Genomic DNA, 20,110 nt, shown 5'->3' with positions numbered 1-20,110 from the left:
GCACGTTACGTTCTAAATAGTTAACGAAGACATTTACTTACAAGCAACATGGTAGTTATTCCGGCATTTGTGGTCGTAAAAAGTATTATTTGGACCAGACGCGTGTCATTTTACTTAAAGCACCTTCAGCGGTCACAGTAATAATTTTGGTTTTATTTGCCGGCTGCTGGGGTCGAGCGGTTCTAGGCGCTTCAGTCTGGAACCGCGCGACCGCTACGGTCGCAGGTTAAAATCCTGCCTCGGGGATGGATGCATGTGATGTCTCTAGGTTAGTTAGGTTTAAGTAGTTCTAAGTTACAGGGGACTGATGACCTCAGAAGTTAAGTCCCATAGTGCTCAGAGCCATCTGAACCATTTGGTTTTATTTGCAACTTGCTTTAGCGACATCGTCATCAGTTCTCATGTTTAACATTACTTTTTTACTTTGAAACTCATGGTTTATTCCGTATGTTAATCTCTTGTGTTCTTTTATGTAAGGGCTTTGAATTTTTTTGTACACTGCACTGCACTGCCGTACTATAATTTCATAATTACTTATTTGCATATTTTTTGCCGTACTATAATTTCATAATTACTTATTTGCATATTTTTATGTATCATCTTCACGTCGTGCACTTTGTGTACGTTGCTTTGACAGAGGAGAACACGACTGTCTTTTGTTTTCTTATGATCGCTATGGCGGCGTCCGCCATTGCACTGTGTTTTCCTATGTGTCCGACTCCCTCCTTCTCCTTCTTTCTCTTTCTGTCTTTATAGAAAAGGAGGGCGAGGTGTGAAGGTTTGTACCCTCCCGTCCAGGGAAGTTTTACAAGTAATCTGGGAGTTTTTCCATCTTCTGCGCCTGTAGTAAAGCCTTAATTGAACCACACACCTTTCGCTGTATCTGAAACGCCTCCAGTGCCCACTGTAACAAAAAGATAGTGTAGACACACATTTGTCGCAAGGTAATGGTATGGTATCACGCGAATGTTTCTTTATTTAATTTTTTCCATCATTTTTAAGTAATGATTGCAGCAATTCGTTCATGACAATTACTTAAAATTATGCGCAATAGTGTGTGGGATCTTGTGCCTACATCTTCAAGTACTGTGGTTTTTGCGGCATCCGCATTGTCCTTTTACATGACTTCTTGAGTCTGTATAGCAACATAAGGTCACTCTGGAGATAATGGTAAATCACATGTCGTAACAAAAGAATTTTTTAAAATCCGGAGCTACAGTCCATCATCTGATGAGAGAGAGGAATTTGATAGCAGAAAAAGTAAAAGAAGAGAAAATAGTAGGGCGATTTTTATTCGGGGAGAGGAATGAAAGAGGCAGTCAGCTGACAGTATTTTCTACCGAGCACAATTCATTCACTGCTTTGGTTCAAAAATCAAGAAAGAAGGTTGTATACGAGGAAAAGTTCTGCAGACAAAGTTAGTGTTTAAATGGAATAACACTGAGGTTTTGAAACCAGATTTTAAACTGCAAAACGTTTACACAGACAAATGTGCAATCTCAACATAATTTGTTGGTTATGAACTGCAGATCAGAACTGAAGAAACTGGAGAAACTGGAGAAGGGTAGGAAATAGGACTTGAGGAAGTTGAAGGAACCAGAAGTTGTTGAAATTTTCAGATGGAATATTAGGCAACGATTGATATTCTGGTGTAAGGAACACAACAGAAAACGAATGGACAACTTTGAGAGATGAAATATCGAAGGCAGCGGAAGATAATACTGGCAGAAAGGCAAGGGTGAGTAAAAATCCTTGTATAGTCGAAACAAAGCCACGGCAGCAGACAACATTCCATTAGGAATACTGATGACCTTGGGAGAGCCAGCCCTGACAGAATTCTTCCATCTGGTGAGCAAGATGTATGAGACATGTGAAATACCCTCAGACTTAAAGATGAATATAATAATTCCATTTCCAAAGAAAGCAGGTGTTGACAGGTGTGAGAATTACCTAACTATTAGTTTAATAAGTCACGGCTGCAAAATACTAAACTAACACGAATTCTTTACAGACGAATGGAGAAACTGGTAGAAGCCGACCTCGGGGAAGATTAGTTTGGATTCCGTAGACATTTTGGAACACCTGAGGCTATATTGACCATACGAGTTACCTTAGAAAATAGATTAAGGAAAAGGAAACCTACGTTTCAAGCATTAGTAGACTTAGGGAAAGCTTTTGACTATGTTGACTGGAATACTCACTTTCAATTTCTGAAGGTGGCAGCAGTAAAATACAGGAAGCGAAAGAATACTTACAATTTGTACAGAAACCAGGTGGCAGTTATAAGAGTTGAGGGGCATAAAAAGCAGCCTCCTGTGCTTCCCTGCAATATTCTACGCTGTACTGCAGCTTGTCGTCTGTCCTAAAACGTGTTCATTTGAACGGAGATGAATGTCGGAGGGAGCCAATTCCAGACTGCGTAGTGGATGATCAAACACTTCTCATCGAAAACGCTGCAGGACCGTCCTCATTGCCCCTGCAGTGTGCAGCCGAAAATTGTCATGAAGACGGAAATACATCACAATTACATTATGTGGGGTTGCATGAAATTAGGCGAAATCTCTTGGCAGGCACTCATACTTGGCGGAGGCACTATCATCTAGGCATCTTTGCGCCCTCACTATGCGCTCAGAACTGAAGGAAACACGTGACTCTATCTACGGGCATACTGCAGAACCCTACCCAACACATCTGTGCAAAGCTTCACCGGAGTTGCCCCTCGCAGATATTATGAACGTTATCGTTAGAACAATGCTGAAGCTTAGATGAGTAGATCACATAACTAATGAGGAGGTATTGAATAGAATTGGGGAGAACAGGAGTTTGTGGCACAACTTGACAAGAAGAAGGGACCGGTTGGTAGGACATGTTCTGAGGCATCAAGGGATCACGAAATTAGCATTGAAGGGCAGCGTGGAGGGTAAAAATCGTAGACGGAGACCAAGAGATGAATACACTAAACAGATTCAGAAGGATGTAGGTTGCAGTAAGTACCGGGAGACGAATAAGCATGCACAGGATAGAGTAGCATGGAGAGCTGCATCAAACCAGTCTCAGGACTGAAGACCACAACAACAACAGCAACAACAACAACATTAAAACCATACTTTACCATTTTTGTCTGACTTAGCATCCAACGAGTAACTCTGTACCATCAAATACACCTTCTCAGGTCATAGACAGCATAACAATAAGCAGTCCTATCAAAAAAGTTTTAAAGAATGGAAATATGAAATAAAGGTGACAAGTGTATACAATATAATTTATCTGATTAACTGTCTAGTACGTACGAGTGCATTTTATCTCACAGTGTAAATCTACATTTCATTTAAAATTCAGTTATCATTTTAAAAAATATCGAAGATAGAACAGTATTAAGAAAAAAATTAAAAACAAAAGCTTTGGGGGTTTAATAAATCTCTTTTACAAAAAGCACACAAAAATTGGAGTACAAGACTCATTTAACACTGAATAGGTTTTTACAGATCACAGCATATAAGTAGTGTACCAAAGCCACCACCAACTCGTTTGTTAGTGTGGGTTGCCTACATTAGGGGCAGGTATGCACTCACGTGCAAACTTCTTTTCTCCTTTGATTGACAGGTCCAATTGAGACCGCGATCGTAATATTTAATTGTAAGTAGAGTGATAAAACATATATGTGGTCAATTTTCTAGGATGATTCAGCCTATGTGTGCTTTGCTATGCAGCGTCGGTGACCTGTGGCGGAAGTGATTCACGTTTCTTGCTAGCGGTAGAAGCTTTTTGGGGTGCAGGAATGTAGCTGACTTAACTGTGTCGTCCCCTAGACGACCAAATAACGAACTAATACTTAGTATGTGTTGGATAGCTTTCTTGATCGCGTGGAAATTGGGAAGATTCAGTATGGACGTGTGTTTGCACTGGATCATTATTCCCTCCCACGTAAATTGTCCAGTTGACTGTTTATGCACATTTCGCACCTTTATTTAGTTGAGGGAACATCGATTTTTGCTGGTTCTCTAGACATGAGAAACACCTTAGTTGACATTGTAAATTATAGGAATGATTTTAAACCTGTTACATCACCGACATCAGTATCTGCAAGTGGAAATATCAGTTTCCCTATTCTTTTCGAGTTTTCATGTAAAAGCGGGATAAGTTTCTAGTTACTCATCATCATTTCATCCCCATCGACGCACAAGTCGCGAAGTAGTGTCAAATCGAAAGACTAGCACACGGCGAACGGTCTACCCGACGGCAGGCCCTAGTCGCACGTCGGCCCTAGTCGCACGACGTTTATTTACCTCTTCATCTCAGAGTAGCACTTGCGACATACGTCCTCCATTATTTGCTGGTGGTATTCCAATCCCTGTCTTTTCCTACAATTTTTGTCATCTACAGCTCCCTCTAGTATGATGGAAATCATTCCCTCATGTCTTCACAGATGTCCTATCATCTTGTCCCTTCTCCTTGTCAGTGTTTTCCACATATTCGTTTCCTCGCCGATTCTGCACAGAACTTTCTCATTCCCTACCTTATCAGTCCACCTAATTTGCCTATAGCGCCACCTCTCAAATGCTTCGATTTTCTTCTGTTACGCTTTTCCCCAGTCCATGTTTAACTACCATACAATGCTGTATTCCAGGTGTACATTCTCAGAAATTTCTTCCTCAAATTAAGTCCGGTATTTGATATCAGTAGACTTCTCTTGGCCAGCAATGCCCTTTTTGCCACTGCCAGGCTGCTGTTGATGTTCTCCTTGCTCCGTCCGTCACTTGTTATTTTACTGCCTCGGTATCAGAATTCCTTAAATTCATCTACTTCATGACCATTAATCATGATATTACGTTTCTCGCTGTTCTCATTTCTACTACTTCTCATTACTTTCGTCTTTCTTCGATTTAGTCTCAATCCATACTCTGTACTCATTAGACTGTTCATACCCTTCACCAGATCATGTAATTCTTCTTTATCTTCACTCAGGTTAGCAATGTCATCAGCGAATCGTATCATTGATATCCTTTCACCTTGAATTTTAATTCCGCTAATGAACCTTCCTTTTATTTCTATAATTGCTTCCTCCATGTATAGATTGAACAGTAGGGGCGAAAGACTACATCCTTGTCTTACACCCTTTTTAATACGAGCACTTCATTCTTGGTTGTCCACTCTTGTTATTCCCTCTTCGTTGTTGTACATACTGTATGTAAACCCTCTCTCCCTATCGCTTACCACTTTTTTTCTGAGTTTCGAACATGTTGCACCATTTTACATTGTGGAACGCTTTTTCCTGGTCGACAAATCCTATTAACGTGTCTTGAGTTTTCTTTAGTCTTGCTTCCATTATTAACCGCAACGTTAGAATTACCTCTCTCGTGCCTTTACCTTTCCTAAAACGAAACTGATGGTCATCTAGCACACCCTCAATTTTGTTTTCCATTTTTCTGTATATTATTCTCGCCAGAAACTTGGAAGCATGAGCTGTTAAGCTGATTGTGCGATAATTCTCGCGCTTGTCAACTCTTGCTGCCTTTGGAATTGTGTGGATGTTGCTTTTCCAATAATCAGATGGTATGTCGCCAGATTCATACACTCTACACACGAATGTGAATAGTCGTTTTGTTGCCACTTTCCCAAATGATTTTAGAAATTCTGATGAAATGTTACCTACCCCTTCTGCCTTATTTGATCTTAAGACTTCCAAAGCTCTTTTAAATTCTGATTATAATACCAGGTCCTCTATCTCTTCTAAATCGACTCATGTTTCTTCTCCTACAGCATCAGACAAATTCTTCCCCCTCACAGAGCCATTCAATGTATTCTTTCCACCTATCTGCTCTCTCGTCTGCACTGAACAGAGGAATTCCCATTGCACTCTTAATGTTATCACTATTGCTTTTAGTGGCACCAAAGGTTGTTTTGACTTTCCTGTATGCTGAGTCAGTCCTACCGACAATCATTTCTTTTTCGATTTCTTCACATTTTTCATGCAGCCATTTCGTCTTAGTTTCCCTGCACTTCCTATTTATTTCATTCCTCATAAACTTGTATTTCTGTATTCCTGAGTCTCCTGGAAAGTTTTTGTACATCCTCTTTTCATCGATCAATTGAAGTATTTCTTCTGTTACTCACGGTTTCTTCGCAGTTACCTTCTTTGTACCTATGTTTTCCTTCCCAGCTTCTGTTAATGCCCTTTTTAGGGATGTCCATTCCTCTCCAACTGTACTGCCTACTGAGCTATTCCTTAGTGCTGTGTCTATAGCATTAGGGAACTTCAAGCGCATCTAGTCATTCCTTAGTACTTCCATATCCCAATTCTTTGTGTATTGATTCTTCCTCAGTAATGTCTTAAACTTCAGCTTACTCTTCATCACTACTATGTTGTGATCTGAGTGTGTATCTGCTCCTGGGTACGCCCTACAATCCAGTATCGGATTTCGAAATCTCTGTCTGACCATGAAGGAATCTAACTGAAATCATCCCATATCACCTTGCCTTTTTCAAGTACACACCTCCTCTTGTGATCCCTGAACGGAGTATTCGCTATTACTAGCTGAATTTTATTACAGAACTTAATTAATCTTTCTCCTCTCTCATTAGTTGTCCAAAGCCCATATACTCCTGTAACCTTTTCTTCTACTCCTTCCCAAACAACTGCATTCCAGTCCCCTATGACTTTAGATTTTCATCTTCCTTTACGTACTGTGTTACCCTTTCAGTATCCTCATACAGTTTGTCTGGCTCTTCATCTTCGGCTTTCGACGTCGGCATATATACCTGAACTATCGTTGTTGATGTTGGTTTGATGGAAAAGCAGATGAACAGAGAGGGAAGCTGAAAACAAATTCGTGGGTGAGTTGTTAGAATAAATTTGCTTACCTCATCTACAAGTTTTCGTCCCGATTCCGCAGTTTGCTGTGTATCGTCAGGGTGACCCTTTATTTGAAATTTCGTTATCTTACGTCTTCCAATTCTGTAGCATTGAAGTTATGCAAATGGCTGTGAGCACTATGGGACTTACCTTCTGATGTCATCAGTCCCCTAGAACTTAAAACTAGTTAAACCTAACTAACCTAAGGGCATCACACACATCCATGCCCGAGGCAGGATTCGAACCTGCGACCGTAGCGGTCGCGCGATTCCAGACTGTAGCGCCTAGAACCGCTCGCCCACTTCGGCCGGCCCCTCGAAATCACTGTAACATATGTCGTGTGAAATTTAATGTGCATAGTGTGGTAGGTTACTATCATGCACATTCTGTAAATTGACTCGAGCATCCTTGAAATGCTGAAACACTAGTTTTTGTACCAAGTGAACCTTGTCCTTCCTTGTATATCTGTAGTTTTTCTTATGTGTTACACTGTCATATTGCTGCGGAATTACTCGAAATCTGTTCATAATTTTTTTTTACTATGCTGTGGATGATATTCCATGTATGTAATTATGTTCAATTTCTGGTTTACTATCCGACAAAGACGATGAACTAATTGGCTCAACACATGATGCAATATCACTTTCGTCTTGTTAAGCAATATCGCTGTCATTGTACTCCTCATCTACATTGTCCGCATTGTCTAGTGTATGCGGCACCACACATTCCACTGACTCAGCTTGCAGAAAAGCTAATGTTTTATCTGTCACTACTGTCTCGCTATGCGAAATTCCTTGTGTTCCTTTCTGACGAAGTGACGACTTCGGCAACTGTTGTTGTAGATGTAATGCAATGTTTGCTTTGTTGATCGTTGCCGTTGCTGTGCTTTGTATCAACACCACTAGCACTGTAGCATTGTTGTGAGTCACTCTTCAACTAAGGTGTTCAACTACGCTCTTAAGGCTCATAATGTGCTCACCATTGGATTCGTTCTGTATCGCCCCTGCTTACCACTAGCAGAGAATGCTGTGGTTGCATGTAAGACAATATGTGGGGCTTCGAACGACGTAAACATCATTCGCGTTTTGCGACCTCACACTCACGATGTTCCTTCTCAGATACATGATACACAAATTTTTAGAAGTAACTTTTTCACACTTGAACATGCTATTTTCTCAAGATGCAGACAGATGGGGTACACAATTTTCTGTACCTGTGGGAAGGCCGACGTTGGGGAGGGTACCCAGCCACAATTCGTCACTAACGTTGACCATACATAACAACGCCGACCCCGTAGAAAAGCGAGAATAGGAAGCTGAAGAAGGCTATGCGGCAGCACCGGATGACACTCTCTCCCTCGGTCCGAAATACTCCTACTAAACTGTACAAGCAAATGGTTCAAATGGCTCTGAGCACTATGGGACTTAACATCTGAGGTCATCAGTCCCCTAGAACTTAGAACTACTTAAACCTAAGGACATCACACACATCCATGCCCTAGGCAGGATTCGAACCTGCGATCGTAGCGGTCGCGTGGTTCCAGACTGTAGCGCCTAGAACCACTCGGCCACAGCGGTCGGACACTGTACAAGCACACGTCGCGGTGATCCACAAGACACAGACATACACCTGAAACTTCCTACGAATAAAATCGAAAATAATATGATGATTCTCCTCAAAGAGTCAGGTTTGCCACGTAACGTCATACGAATGTTGTAACACGAGTAGTTGCGCCAGCACGACTATATGACTATATTCCTAAGGTATACAAGGAAGGCATTCATCTAACAATAGGCGCCTTGTCACGGGTCGCTCGGCTCCCCCGTCGGAGGTTCGAGTCCTCCCTCGGCCATGGGTGTGTGTGTGTTATCCTTAGCGTACGTTAGTTTAGGTTAGATTAAGTAGTGTGTAAGTCCAGGGACCGATGACCTCTGCAGTTTGGTTCCATAGTCCTTGTGGTGTCACCGACAGACACCACACTTGCCAGGTGGTAGCCTTTAAATCGGCCGCGGTCCGTTAGTATGCGTCGGACCAGCGTGTCGCCACTATCAGTGATTGCAGACCGAGCGCCACCACACGGCTGTTCTAGTCTAGAGAGACGCCCCAGTTGTACAGCCGACTTTGCTATCGATGGTTCACTGTATACATACGCTCTCATTTGCAGAGACGACAGTTTAGCATAGCCTTCAGCTACGTCATTTGCTACGACCTAGCAAGGCGCCATATTGTTCAAGAATGGATTCTTAACAGATAATATTGTGAATCATGTAGCGTCAAGAGCGATGTTCATCATTAATGGATTAAAGTTAAGTATCAAACTAATTATGTCCGCTTTCTGAATTCTCATTCCTTGTCATGTTCCAGACCTCACGTCAGTGTAGTTCTTCCCTCTTCACGCCACCCTGCGTGAGCTAAAACGCGTGCATTTCGGCCTGTACTAGTAACACGGTGTTGGCTCTTCTGCCAACACAACAGTCCTTACCACAAATTTCCAATTTCTTCTAACAAGAGAACCGCGCCTATAGTTTTTTTTAATCTCATTTTGTTCGTTGCATCTGCTCGGGGCGGACCTCGTAAGACCCTCTGACCGAACACGCTGAGCTACCGTGCCGGCGTATGCGTCGTCACTGATATCATCCAAATTTATGATATATCCAGAGCTTGGCCATAAATGAAAGCAGTGAGAGCTCCAGACGGCCAAGATTTTAGAAAAACAGCGTGATTGGCACGTGTCTGACGAGGCATGTTCCATTTATGTTGACGTAGTTTCCACGCAGCGGTTGGCGTGAGGGAAAGAGTACAGAACGGTAATCCGAGATTCAGGGGATCGAGTCACTTCGCAGAGACATTTGTTTCCAGTTTTTACGTTGCTTACAATGTAAATAAACCGGTAAGAAACTAAATGCATTGTATTTGATGTGATGAAACTCTACGTGCAGGAGAACAAGTTCATTGTGCTAATTGATTCGTAGGGAGTGGAATCAAATCACAATTATACGAGGAGATTTTTCAAGATAAAGAAGGGTTGCATCCAAACTGTATTAATGTCGTTCCTTCCCCCACCCCACCCTATACGGACTCCGCTAGCAGATCCCCGCGATGTCCAATTTGATCGTTATTCAAAACTGCTCTTATCTCATGGCGAGAGAAAAATAAATGACATCCCAAGAAAACTGCACCCAAATACATTCTATTATACATCAGCACTAGCTATCCTCACCAAATTTGGTGAACTGTTGTATTACGCGTGGTTTACTGCCAACTTTTTAAACAGGGTTTGTAAACCAAATCTGTTTTTGTATAGAAACGTTAAACAGCAGAATAATTGTAAAAATCCAGCGTTTATAACGTGTGTAAGACGACGAGAAAATTAATGTTTTTACTGTTTTGTATGAATATTACCTAGCATGTGCAAATTATCAATTGCAAAATAATAAAAGTATCTAATGTTTCCACCTTACAATCCCTCCCTGGAAATTCGTCTGAATCCAAAATTTTCCGTCATGAAAATATAAATAAACACAATACACTGAACATTATTTCTCATTATTTACAGCACAAGTAACAAAATTTTAAGTAAAAGAAAAATTCCGCATTTGGATTCGAACTCCCAATCTTCGGGTTACCTTTCTGCACTCTTTCTGCTGTATCATTTACTGCCTTGAAACGACGCAAAAATAAATGACTTTGTCACGCGCATTATCGAAGACCTCGGGAACTGCTATCGATTTTCGTTAGCGTTCGACAAGGGCTCCCACGAGACTTTATGCACGCATATCGGAGATTTATGAAACGATTTGTTATAATTACTGTTTTAATTGAATCAAATAATGATTTATCGACATATGATGCTTTCATATAAGAGTGTTCTCTCAGGAGTGAGTCGTTATCGTCAACAATTTAAAAATTAAGCGTCAAACGCGCTTGCGATATACCGTTTCAATGTAACGACGCATTGAAAATTTATCACAAACATGTCACCTTTATCATTAAACTCATTTAATAACGCAGCAAACATATAAGCTTTCAAGAGGTACCATGATAACCTAGATAGGAGACCAACAGCACACAGCGAGATGCTAGTGTATGATAGTGGATAATGTCGTGGTTTCTCGAGTTAAGAGATGTAGATTCGCATCACACTACATGTAAATTTGTTTTCCCCTTTCATCGTAGCGGTGTTAACATATTCTGGGGATTAATTGTACTATAACACAAGTATGTTCTGCTATCTTCGATTTTACTTACGTTTCCGACTGATTACAGAACAGAGAATGACATAAATACTTGGCGATTTCCGTGTGTGTGTTTGGGCAGGAACGTAAAAGGACAGCTAAAATTTCTGCGAGTGAAACGAGATGCAAAATAATTCATTTTCTTCTTTGTCGCAAAGTCGATAGCAATTGCTGCGCTTGTCGATACTGTGTGTGTCGATGAAATGACGTGACGTTATCGAAAAGTCTTGTGAAATGAGTGTTACCCTGATTGGAGTCCAGGCAGCAAATACGCATAACTAGCCAACTCGCAGCATTTGAAGGAACTGGCTGGGTTGGTCATCGAAATATTGCACATAAAATGGAAACAACAGCTCGGTGGGACGCCCGGAGGCACACCGTTAACGGCAAAGACCGTGCTTCAAAAAGTTGTCCAGGACGCCAATACAGAATTCTCGAATTTGTCCCCAAAGCCCATTTACTGAATATGGGACTGACTTAGACCTTTGCTATTAATGTAAGTCTGTCGCATTCTGCACGTATTTTACCTCCAAACTTAATCATCCGGCTGATGTAGTAAATCTGCAACTGTTTGTTGCTGTGGTCTTCAGTTTCAAGCCTGGTTCGATGTTTCACGCTGTAGTCTAAACATTCCAAGTCTATTCCTCTCTGCGTGATTACCGCAACCTTCATCCACTTGAACCTGCCTACTGTAGTCTGCATATCGTGGTCTGGTCTCCAGCTATAATTTTTACGTCCTATACTTATTCCATTATAAAACGCACATTTAAAAATCTTTTTTTCTCTTCTTGCTGTGCTGGTCATCATCCACGTTTCACTTAAACATCACACTACGTTCCAGACAAATACTTCGAGAAAAGACTTCCTAATATTTAAATTTATATTTGAGATTAATAAATTTTGCTATTTCAGAAATATTTTTCTTGTAATTGCCTATCTGCACTTTGTATCCTGTCTATTTCGACCGTAGTCAGTAATTGCGTTCCCCAAGTAGCCGAACTTACCTCTTACTTTTGGTGTCTCGTTTCCTAATCTAACTGCCTCATAATCGCCTGGTTTAATTCGAGTACACCTCATTACCATTCTTTTAATTTTATCCTTGTTCATCTCATAACCTCTTTTCTAGACGCTATCCATCCCGTTCAACTGATCCTCCGAGTCCTTTTCCTTCTCTGACAGAATTATAGCATCATCGACAAACCCTTCTTTTTTTCTTTCCCCATATTTCATTAATCCAAAAATAATCGGAGGTTTGTTTCACATCATTTCAAATTACATTCATTCGACTCATTAGCAAGTATGTAGAACTTAACGATTTATTTGAGCGGAAAATCTGTGTTTTAAGTCACTTATATACCAAACACAAATGATTCTTCATCATTTAAGAGAATAAGTATTCTATGACTACATAGTCTATCGTATTGCAGAAGCAATGTATTAACAAAGGTTACAGAATTGAAAAATGCAAAGTAATCACGTGGCTAATGTAATGTATCTAGAATTTGAAGTTCTTTTCTAAATGTTGGTTTTAAATCGACTTCGATCTGTACCACTAATCCTGTTATCTTACTCTCACGCAGACGTTTTCGCGGTCACTTTAAAAGTGAAACAATCTGTATGTAAATCTTCTTGTGGTTGAAGCTCTCTTTTGTTCGCGTTTGCTTTCTAATATGTAATACGGAAATGTGGTTTTGACTTGAGCAAACACAAATTCTTGTTTATTTTAATACCTAAAATCTTTTCCGAGACGTTTTTCTATTTTCAGTAAGTCCATTTATTCTCCCCCCCCCCCCCCATGACCCCATGAACCATGGACCCTGCCGTTGGTGGGGAGGCTTGCGTGCCTCAGCGATACAGATGGCCGTACCGCAGGTGCAACCACAACGGAGGGGTATCTGTTGAGAGGCCAGACAAACATGTGGTTCCTGAAGAGGGGCAGCAGCCTTTTCAGTAGTTGCAGGGGCAACAGTCTGGATGATTGACTGATCTCGCCTTGTAACATTAACCAAAACGGCCTTGCTGTGCTGGTACTGCGAACGGCTGAAAGCAAGGGGAAACTACAGTCGTAATTTTTCCCGAGGACATGCAGCTTTACTGTATGATTAAATGATGATGGCGTCCTCTTGGGTAAAATATTCCGGAGGTAAAATAGTCCCCCATTCGGATCTCCGGGCGGGGACTACTCAAGAGGACGTCGTTATCAGGAGAAAGAAAACTGGCGTTCTACGGATCGGAGCGTGGAATGTCAGATCCCTTAATCGGGCAGGTAGGTTAGAAAATTTAAAAAGGGAAATGGATAGGTTAAAGTTAGATATAGTGGGAATTAGTGAAGTTCGGTGGCAGGAGGAACAAGACTTTTGATCAGGTGATTACAGGGTTATAAATACAAAATCAAATAGGGGTAATGCAGGAGTAGGTTTAATAATGAACAAAAAAATAGGAGTGCGTGTTAGCTACTACAAACAGCATAGTGAACGCATTATTGTGGCCAAGATAGACACAAAGCCCATGCCTACTACAGTAGTACAAGTTTATATGCCAACTAGCTCTGCAGATGATGAAGAAATAGATGAAATGTATGACGAGATAAAAGAAATTATTCAGATAGTGAAGGGAGACGAAAATTTAATAGTCTTGGGTGACTGGAATTCGTCAGCAGGAAAAGGGAGAGAAGGAAACATAGTAGGTGAATATGGATTGGGGGGAAGAAATGAAAGAGGAAGCCGCCTTGTAGAATTTTGCACAGAGCATAACTTAATCATAGCTAACACTTGGTTCAAGAATCATAAAAGAAGGTTGTATACCTGGAAGAATCCTGGAGATACTAAAAGGTATCAGATAGATTATATAATGGTAAGACAGAGATTTAGGAACCAGGTTTTAAATTGTAAGACATTTCCAGGGGCAGATGTGGATTCTGACCACAATATATTGGTTATGAACTGCAGATTGAAACTGAAGAAACTGCAAAAAGGTGGGAATTTAAGGAGATGGGACCTGGATAAACTGAAAGAACCACAGGTTGTAGAGAGTTTGAGGGAGAGCATAAGGGAACAATTGACAGGAATGGGGGGGAAGAAATACAGCAGAAGAAGAATGGGTAGCTCTGAGGGATGAAGTAGTGAAGGCAGCAGAGGATCAAGTAGGAAAAAGACGAGGGCTAATAGAAATCCTTGGGTAACAGAAAAAATATTGAATTTAATTGATGAAAGGAGAAAATATAAAAATGCAGTAAATGAAGCAGGCGAAAAGGAATACAAACGTCTCAAAAATGAGATCGACAGGAAGTGCAAAATGGCTAAGCAGGGATGGCTAGAGGACAAATGTAAGGATGTAGAGGCTTGTCTCACTTGGGATAAAATAGATACTGCCTACAGGAAAATTAAAGAGACCTTTGGAGAGAAGAGAACCACTTGTATGAAAATCAAGAGCTCAGATGGCAACCCAGTTGTAAGCAAAGAAGGGAAGGTAGAAAGGTGGAAGGAGTATATAGAGGGTTTATACAAGGGCGATGTACTAGAGGACAATATTATGGAAATGGAAGAGGATGTAGATGAAGATGGAATTGGAGATAAGATACTGCGTGAAGAGTTTGACAGAGCACTGAAAGACCTGGGTCGAAACAAGGCCCCGGGAGTAGACAACATTCCATTAGAACTACTGATGGCCTTGGGAGAGCCAGTCATGACAAAACTCTACCATCTGGTGAGCAAGATGTATGAGACAGGCGAAATACCCACAGACGTCAAGAAGAATATAATAATTCCAATCCCAAAGAAATCAGGTGTTGACAGATGTGAAAATTACCGAACTATCAGTTTAATAAGTCACAGTTGCAAAATACTAACGCGAATTCTTTACAGACGAATGGAAAAACTAGTAGAAGCGGACCTCGGGGAAGATCAGTTTGGATTCCGTAGAAATGTTGGAACACGTGAGGCAATACCAAACTTACGACTTATCTTAGAAGAAAGATTAAGAAAAGGCAAACCTACGTTTCTAGCATTTGTAGACTTAGAGAAAGCTTTTGACAACGTTAACTGGAATACTCTCTTTCAAATTCTGAAGGTGGCAGGGGTCAAATACAGGGAGCGAAAGGCTATTTACAATTTGTACAGAAACCAGATGGCAGTTATAAGAGTCGAGGGGCATGAAAGGGAAGCAGTGGTTGGGAAAGGAGTGAGACAGGTTTGTAGCCTCTCCCCGATGTTATTCAATCTGTATATTGAGCAAGCAGTAAAGGAAACAAAATAAAAATTCGGAGTAGGTATTAAAATTCATGGAGAAGAAGTAAAAACTTTGAGGTTCGCCGATGACATTGTAATTCTGTCAGAGACAGCAAAGGACTTGGAAGAGCAGTTGAACGGAATGGACAGTGTCTTGAAAGGAGGATATAAGATGAACATCAACAAAAGCAAAACGAGGATAATGGAATGTAGTCAAATTAAATCGGGTGACGCTGAGGGGATTAGATTAGGAAATGAGACACTTAAAGTAGTAAAGGAGTTTTGCTATTTAGGGATTAAAATAAATGATGATGGTCTTTGTAGAGAGGATATAAAATGTAGACTGGCAATGGCAAGGAAATCGTTTCTGAAGAAGAGAAATTTGTTAACATCTAGATTTGAGTGTCAGGAAGTCATTTCTGAAAGTATTTGTATGGAGTGTAGCCATGTATGGAAGTGAAACATGGACGACAACCAGTTTGGACAAGAAGAGAATAGAAGCTTTCGAAATGTGGTGCTACAGAGGAATGCTGAAGATAAGGTGGGTAGATCACGTAACTAATGAGGAGGTGTTGAATAGGATTGGGGAGAAGAGAAGTTTGTCGCACAACTTGACTAGAAGAAGGGATCGGTTGGTAGGACATGTTTTGAGGCATCAAGGGATCACAAATTTAGCATTGGAGGGCAGCGTGGAGGGTAAAAATCGTAGAGGGAGACCAAGAGATGAATACACTAAGCAGATTCAGAAGGATGTAGGTTGCAGTAGGTACTGGGAGATGAAGAAGCTTGCACAGGATAGAGTAGCATGGAGAGCTGCATCAAACCAGTCTCAAGACTGAAGACCACAACAACAACAACATTTATTCTGTTAGTATTATTTACCCACTGAAGATGGAGAAACTTCTACGAAGCATATTTCGGTAATAAAACAAACGAGAAGAATCTGTGTTTGCTCAACACTGACATTCAATGATTAAGGTGACATGTTCGTGATAGATTTTCAATGCATCGTTACCTTGAAATGGCATACCGCATGCGTGTTTGATGCTTAATTTGTATTGAGCAGCCAGCCGGAGTGGCCGAGCGGTTCTAAGCGATACAGTCTGGAACCGAGCAAACGCTACGGCCGCAGGTTTCAATCCTGTCTCAGGCATGGATGTGTGCGATGTCCTTAGTTTAGTTAGGTTTAAGTAGTTCTAAGTTCTAGGGGACTGAAGATCTCAGCAGTTAAGTCCTATAGTGCTCAGAACCATTTGAACCATTTTGTATTGAGCAAACACAGATTCTCCTTGCTTGTTTTAATACCGAAATATGCTTCGCATGCAATGCTGTCGTAAACGTGTATATTGCTGCAATTTGACCTTTATCCTGTACTACATTAAACCAATCTCTTAACTGCAAAAGCTTTCAACTTTGGTAATGTCAGTGGACAGTTAAAGGAACGCCACAGTCGGCAGGCAACGCAACAAAGTTCAACTTTGGCAGATGCTGGATACACATTATCGAGGAACCGAGTACCTTGTGCAGCCACTCTATACTATGTTGTGGGCGGTATCCCTGAAGGACTTCATGCAAATACTAGGGCAGCTTCTTCAACAAGGTTTCGGACAATTTCTTTCACGTCTTTCTCCGAATCAAGTCCATGTGTCATCTTTAACGATTTCACTGACGGCGTGAAATTGAACCCTATATACTGTGCAGAAACAATCAACGTAATACAGCAAGTTGTCGGGTAGTGCTTTATAACATACAGTGAGGAATATATATTTTATTGCAGAGAAACACATTATTATTTACTTAACAAATTCTTCGATGAATTTAGATGTTAATGATGAGTTATGAGTCGTTGGTATTATGTAATATTAAGAAAAAAAGTTGCTCTAGGATTGTTCTATCTGGAAAATTGGTAAGTCAGCAGTTTGTGCTAATATGGATTTATACCCTTTATCACTTAACGGTACCACGGAAGTGTACGCTGTAATATGTCTTATAAAATTAACCAATACAACGATAAACTGCTGAAGTATTCTAACGATCTCGTCTGCAGAGACTAAAATCATTGAGAGAATTATGAATCTGCAAAGGGAAACTATTCTAGTTCAGTACCAGGTGACTCAACGAAGACTGACACTGGCAGACATTGGATATTCTCGTGGAGATGTAAGACCATGTCCATCCACCCTACTTCATGATTTGTGTGGTATCTTAAACGACTTCATGCATGTACTAGGACATGTTAGCTCCACAGCGTAATTCTTTTAACAACATCTCATGCACCACACGTAGGAAAGTCGATTCAAGAAACGACATAGGAGGGTTACTTTCTGCTCTGCTTACGTACTTTCACCTATGAACAACTTTATAACCATGTACAAAAATACATGGAATTTCGAAATATGGACAAGCTTCTTTTCGAAGACAAGCATTGAATATTGATTGAATTTTCTCATTATGAGCTTTAATTATTAAAAACCATTCAAAAGCCAAGAACGCTGCTGATTTACTTCCTAATATGCAAACTTCTGACATTATTACCTACACAAGCGGTAGATGCTGTACTGCTTGCAAAACAAGAAGGTATGATCCGATATATAGAAAGGGTATAACTTATAAAAATTATATGCAATCAAAAGAAAAAAAATTCATACTCATGCTGTTCTCCTCATGCACCGTAATCACGTGTTCTTCTCCTTATCTATGTACGTGCTGGAACCCGGCGAAGAAGATAATTACATACGTTTTATAGTAGGTATGCTTTACCCAATATCATTGTTAGAAATCATTCAAAAGTCAAGATCGCATAAAATATTATTTATTCAAGACATCTTCTGCATGAGATTCAGTGTGAAATGAGTATGTTTCACTACAAAAAAAAAAAAAAAAAAAAAAGTTTGAGACGTGAAGATGACAGCTCACACTGTTGATACACATCGTCTTGAATAAAAAATATTTTGTGCGATCTTGGCTTTTTAATGGTTTTAACAATGAATATTGGGGAAAGCGTACCGACTATGAAGCGTATGTTGTCATCTTTTTCACTATGTTCCAGCACCCCCATAGATAAGGAGAAGGAACTCGTGATTACGAAGCACGAGCAGAATTACATAAGTTTGATCTTTTTTCGTTTGATTCTGTATAATTTTTACAAGTTATACCCTTTATATATATATAATCTAAACGTACCTTCTTGTTTGCAAGTAGTACAGTATCTACCGATTACGTAGGTAATAATGTCAGAAGTTTGCATATTTGGAAGTATATCAGCAACGTTCTTCCAGTTAATGGTTACCTGAATTAATTGTCAGTTATATACAAGAAATGTGACTACCGTAAATCATTGCTATTGCTTGTCTAACGTAGTATTTCTATGAGCATAGCGGCAGTTGCAGAGGTGTTAAATAATTTACCGTGAGCTGTACGCAAAGCTACGTAGCTGTTAAACAGTAACATATAATCAACATTGGAGGTTTTGTTACGAGAATTATGTTGAAATTCTGTACTATACTAAAATGTTTTTATTTCAGTAGTCGATAAAGCTTCAAGTCAAATGATGTGATTCGATTTGTTCTCGTTAGGATTTCAGTTATGACTAGATTTAATTCTGATTACAATGGATTAAGACCATGCAAAATATTGTCGCTTTTTGCTTAGTACGTATATCATATTTTACTACTATAAAATGTCCAGATATTAGGCAGATTGCTTATCATAAAATAATGATTCTGACCTCAACTTCATAAATACAAAATTTCAAACAGTATTTCAGATTAATGGGAAATTCGTGTCCAAAGCAACTTTACATCGTAATCAGAATAACACAGGCACTGCAATATCGTAAATGTCGTATGGTAATGAGAAGTTGTATTATAATTTTTTTAAAAATAGTAAGTAATGTAGATGTAACTTGGTAACGATGTGTCCATCTCGATTACACAGTAAAGGTAAATTGTTGTTTAAATATATAAAAAATTTAGATTCCAGAGCAGCATCTTTGAAACAATTCTACAAGGCAAAAAGTACCCGGAAGTACATTAAATAGCAAAGAAATGCTATGCACACAAAACTCTCTTATCAAGTTCTTTGATTTTTCATCGTCTCTAAAGAAATAAAACTAATAGATCTTTTTGATAAAGATGCTGTTAGGTGCCATAAACGCATCCACCATGCCAGTTCAATGCTTACTGGCCGTAAGCTTCAAAATGAAACATTACTACCATCATTATCGTTACCCAAATGATCCTGGTCGAAAAAAAATTATTTTCACGAAACAGGTTTTGTAGGCAACATAAAGAAAGGGGAAAAGTTGACTTCACGGTATACAGGAAACGCACAGGGAAAAATGTCGTAGCCGACATGTTCATTTAAATGTATTTAGTCCATTCAGCCGCAGATCTTTGAGCTATGGCAGTCTTCAGACCTAGAGAATCAGGAATGGGTAGACGCCTGCACGAAGACGTACCTGCGACGCCGGCGAACACAGCGGGCAGCAGAAGCCACAGGAGCGACGACATCGGCGTCATGACGACATGCCCGCTCGGCACGTACTGAATTGCCGGCGACTCCGCGGTCGCCGCAACAAAACATTGGCGCTCGCGTCGCCGAACGCGCACACATGTGCGCTTGCGCACACCGCCTTACAGCGCGTCCCTCCGGGGCGGGAGAGAAAAAAGAGAAACGGGAGCGCAAACTGCGGTGATGCGCCCACGGCGAACGTCCAGCCCAGCAGACGGCGCGCGATGCCTTTTACCGTCCCGTTGCAACGCTGCTGCTTCTGCGCTGTGAGCTGCCGATGTGAG

The 20,110-nt window shown here is 40.5% G+C and overlaps 1 protein-coding gene across 1 annotated transcript in view; it reads right to left on the bottom strand.

Annotated features, from left to right (window-relative positions):
* The window catches only part of LOC124789522, a 368,281-nt gene extending 348,427 nt beyond the window's left edge, over positions 1 to 19,854 (bottom strand). Inside the window, exon 1 of the mRNA XM_047256915.1 lies at positions 19,774 to 19,854. Coding sequence (XP_047112871.1) covers positions 19,774 to 19,834 — 61 coding nt within the window. The 5' untranslated portion in view covers positions 19,835 to 19,854. The remainder of the gene's footprint in view (positions 1 to 19,773) is intronic.
* Between the last annotated feature and the right edge of the window lie 256 nt (positions 19,855 to 20,110).

Source organism: Schistocerca piceifrons, chromosome 1 (genome assembly GCF_021461385.2).
Source record: "Schistocerca piceifrons isolate TAMUIC-IGC-003096 chromosome 1, iqSchPice1.1, whole genome shotgun sequence".
NCBI classification, from domain to species: domain Eukaryota; kingdom Metazoa; phylum Arthropoda; class Insecta; order Orthoptera; family Acrididae; genus Schistocerca; species Schistocerca piceifrons.
The sequence above is the reverse complement of the archived record's forward strand: the minus strand, read 5'-3'. Positions and strand labels throughout refer to the sequence as shown.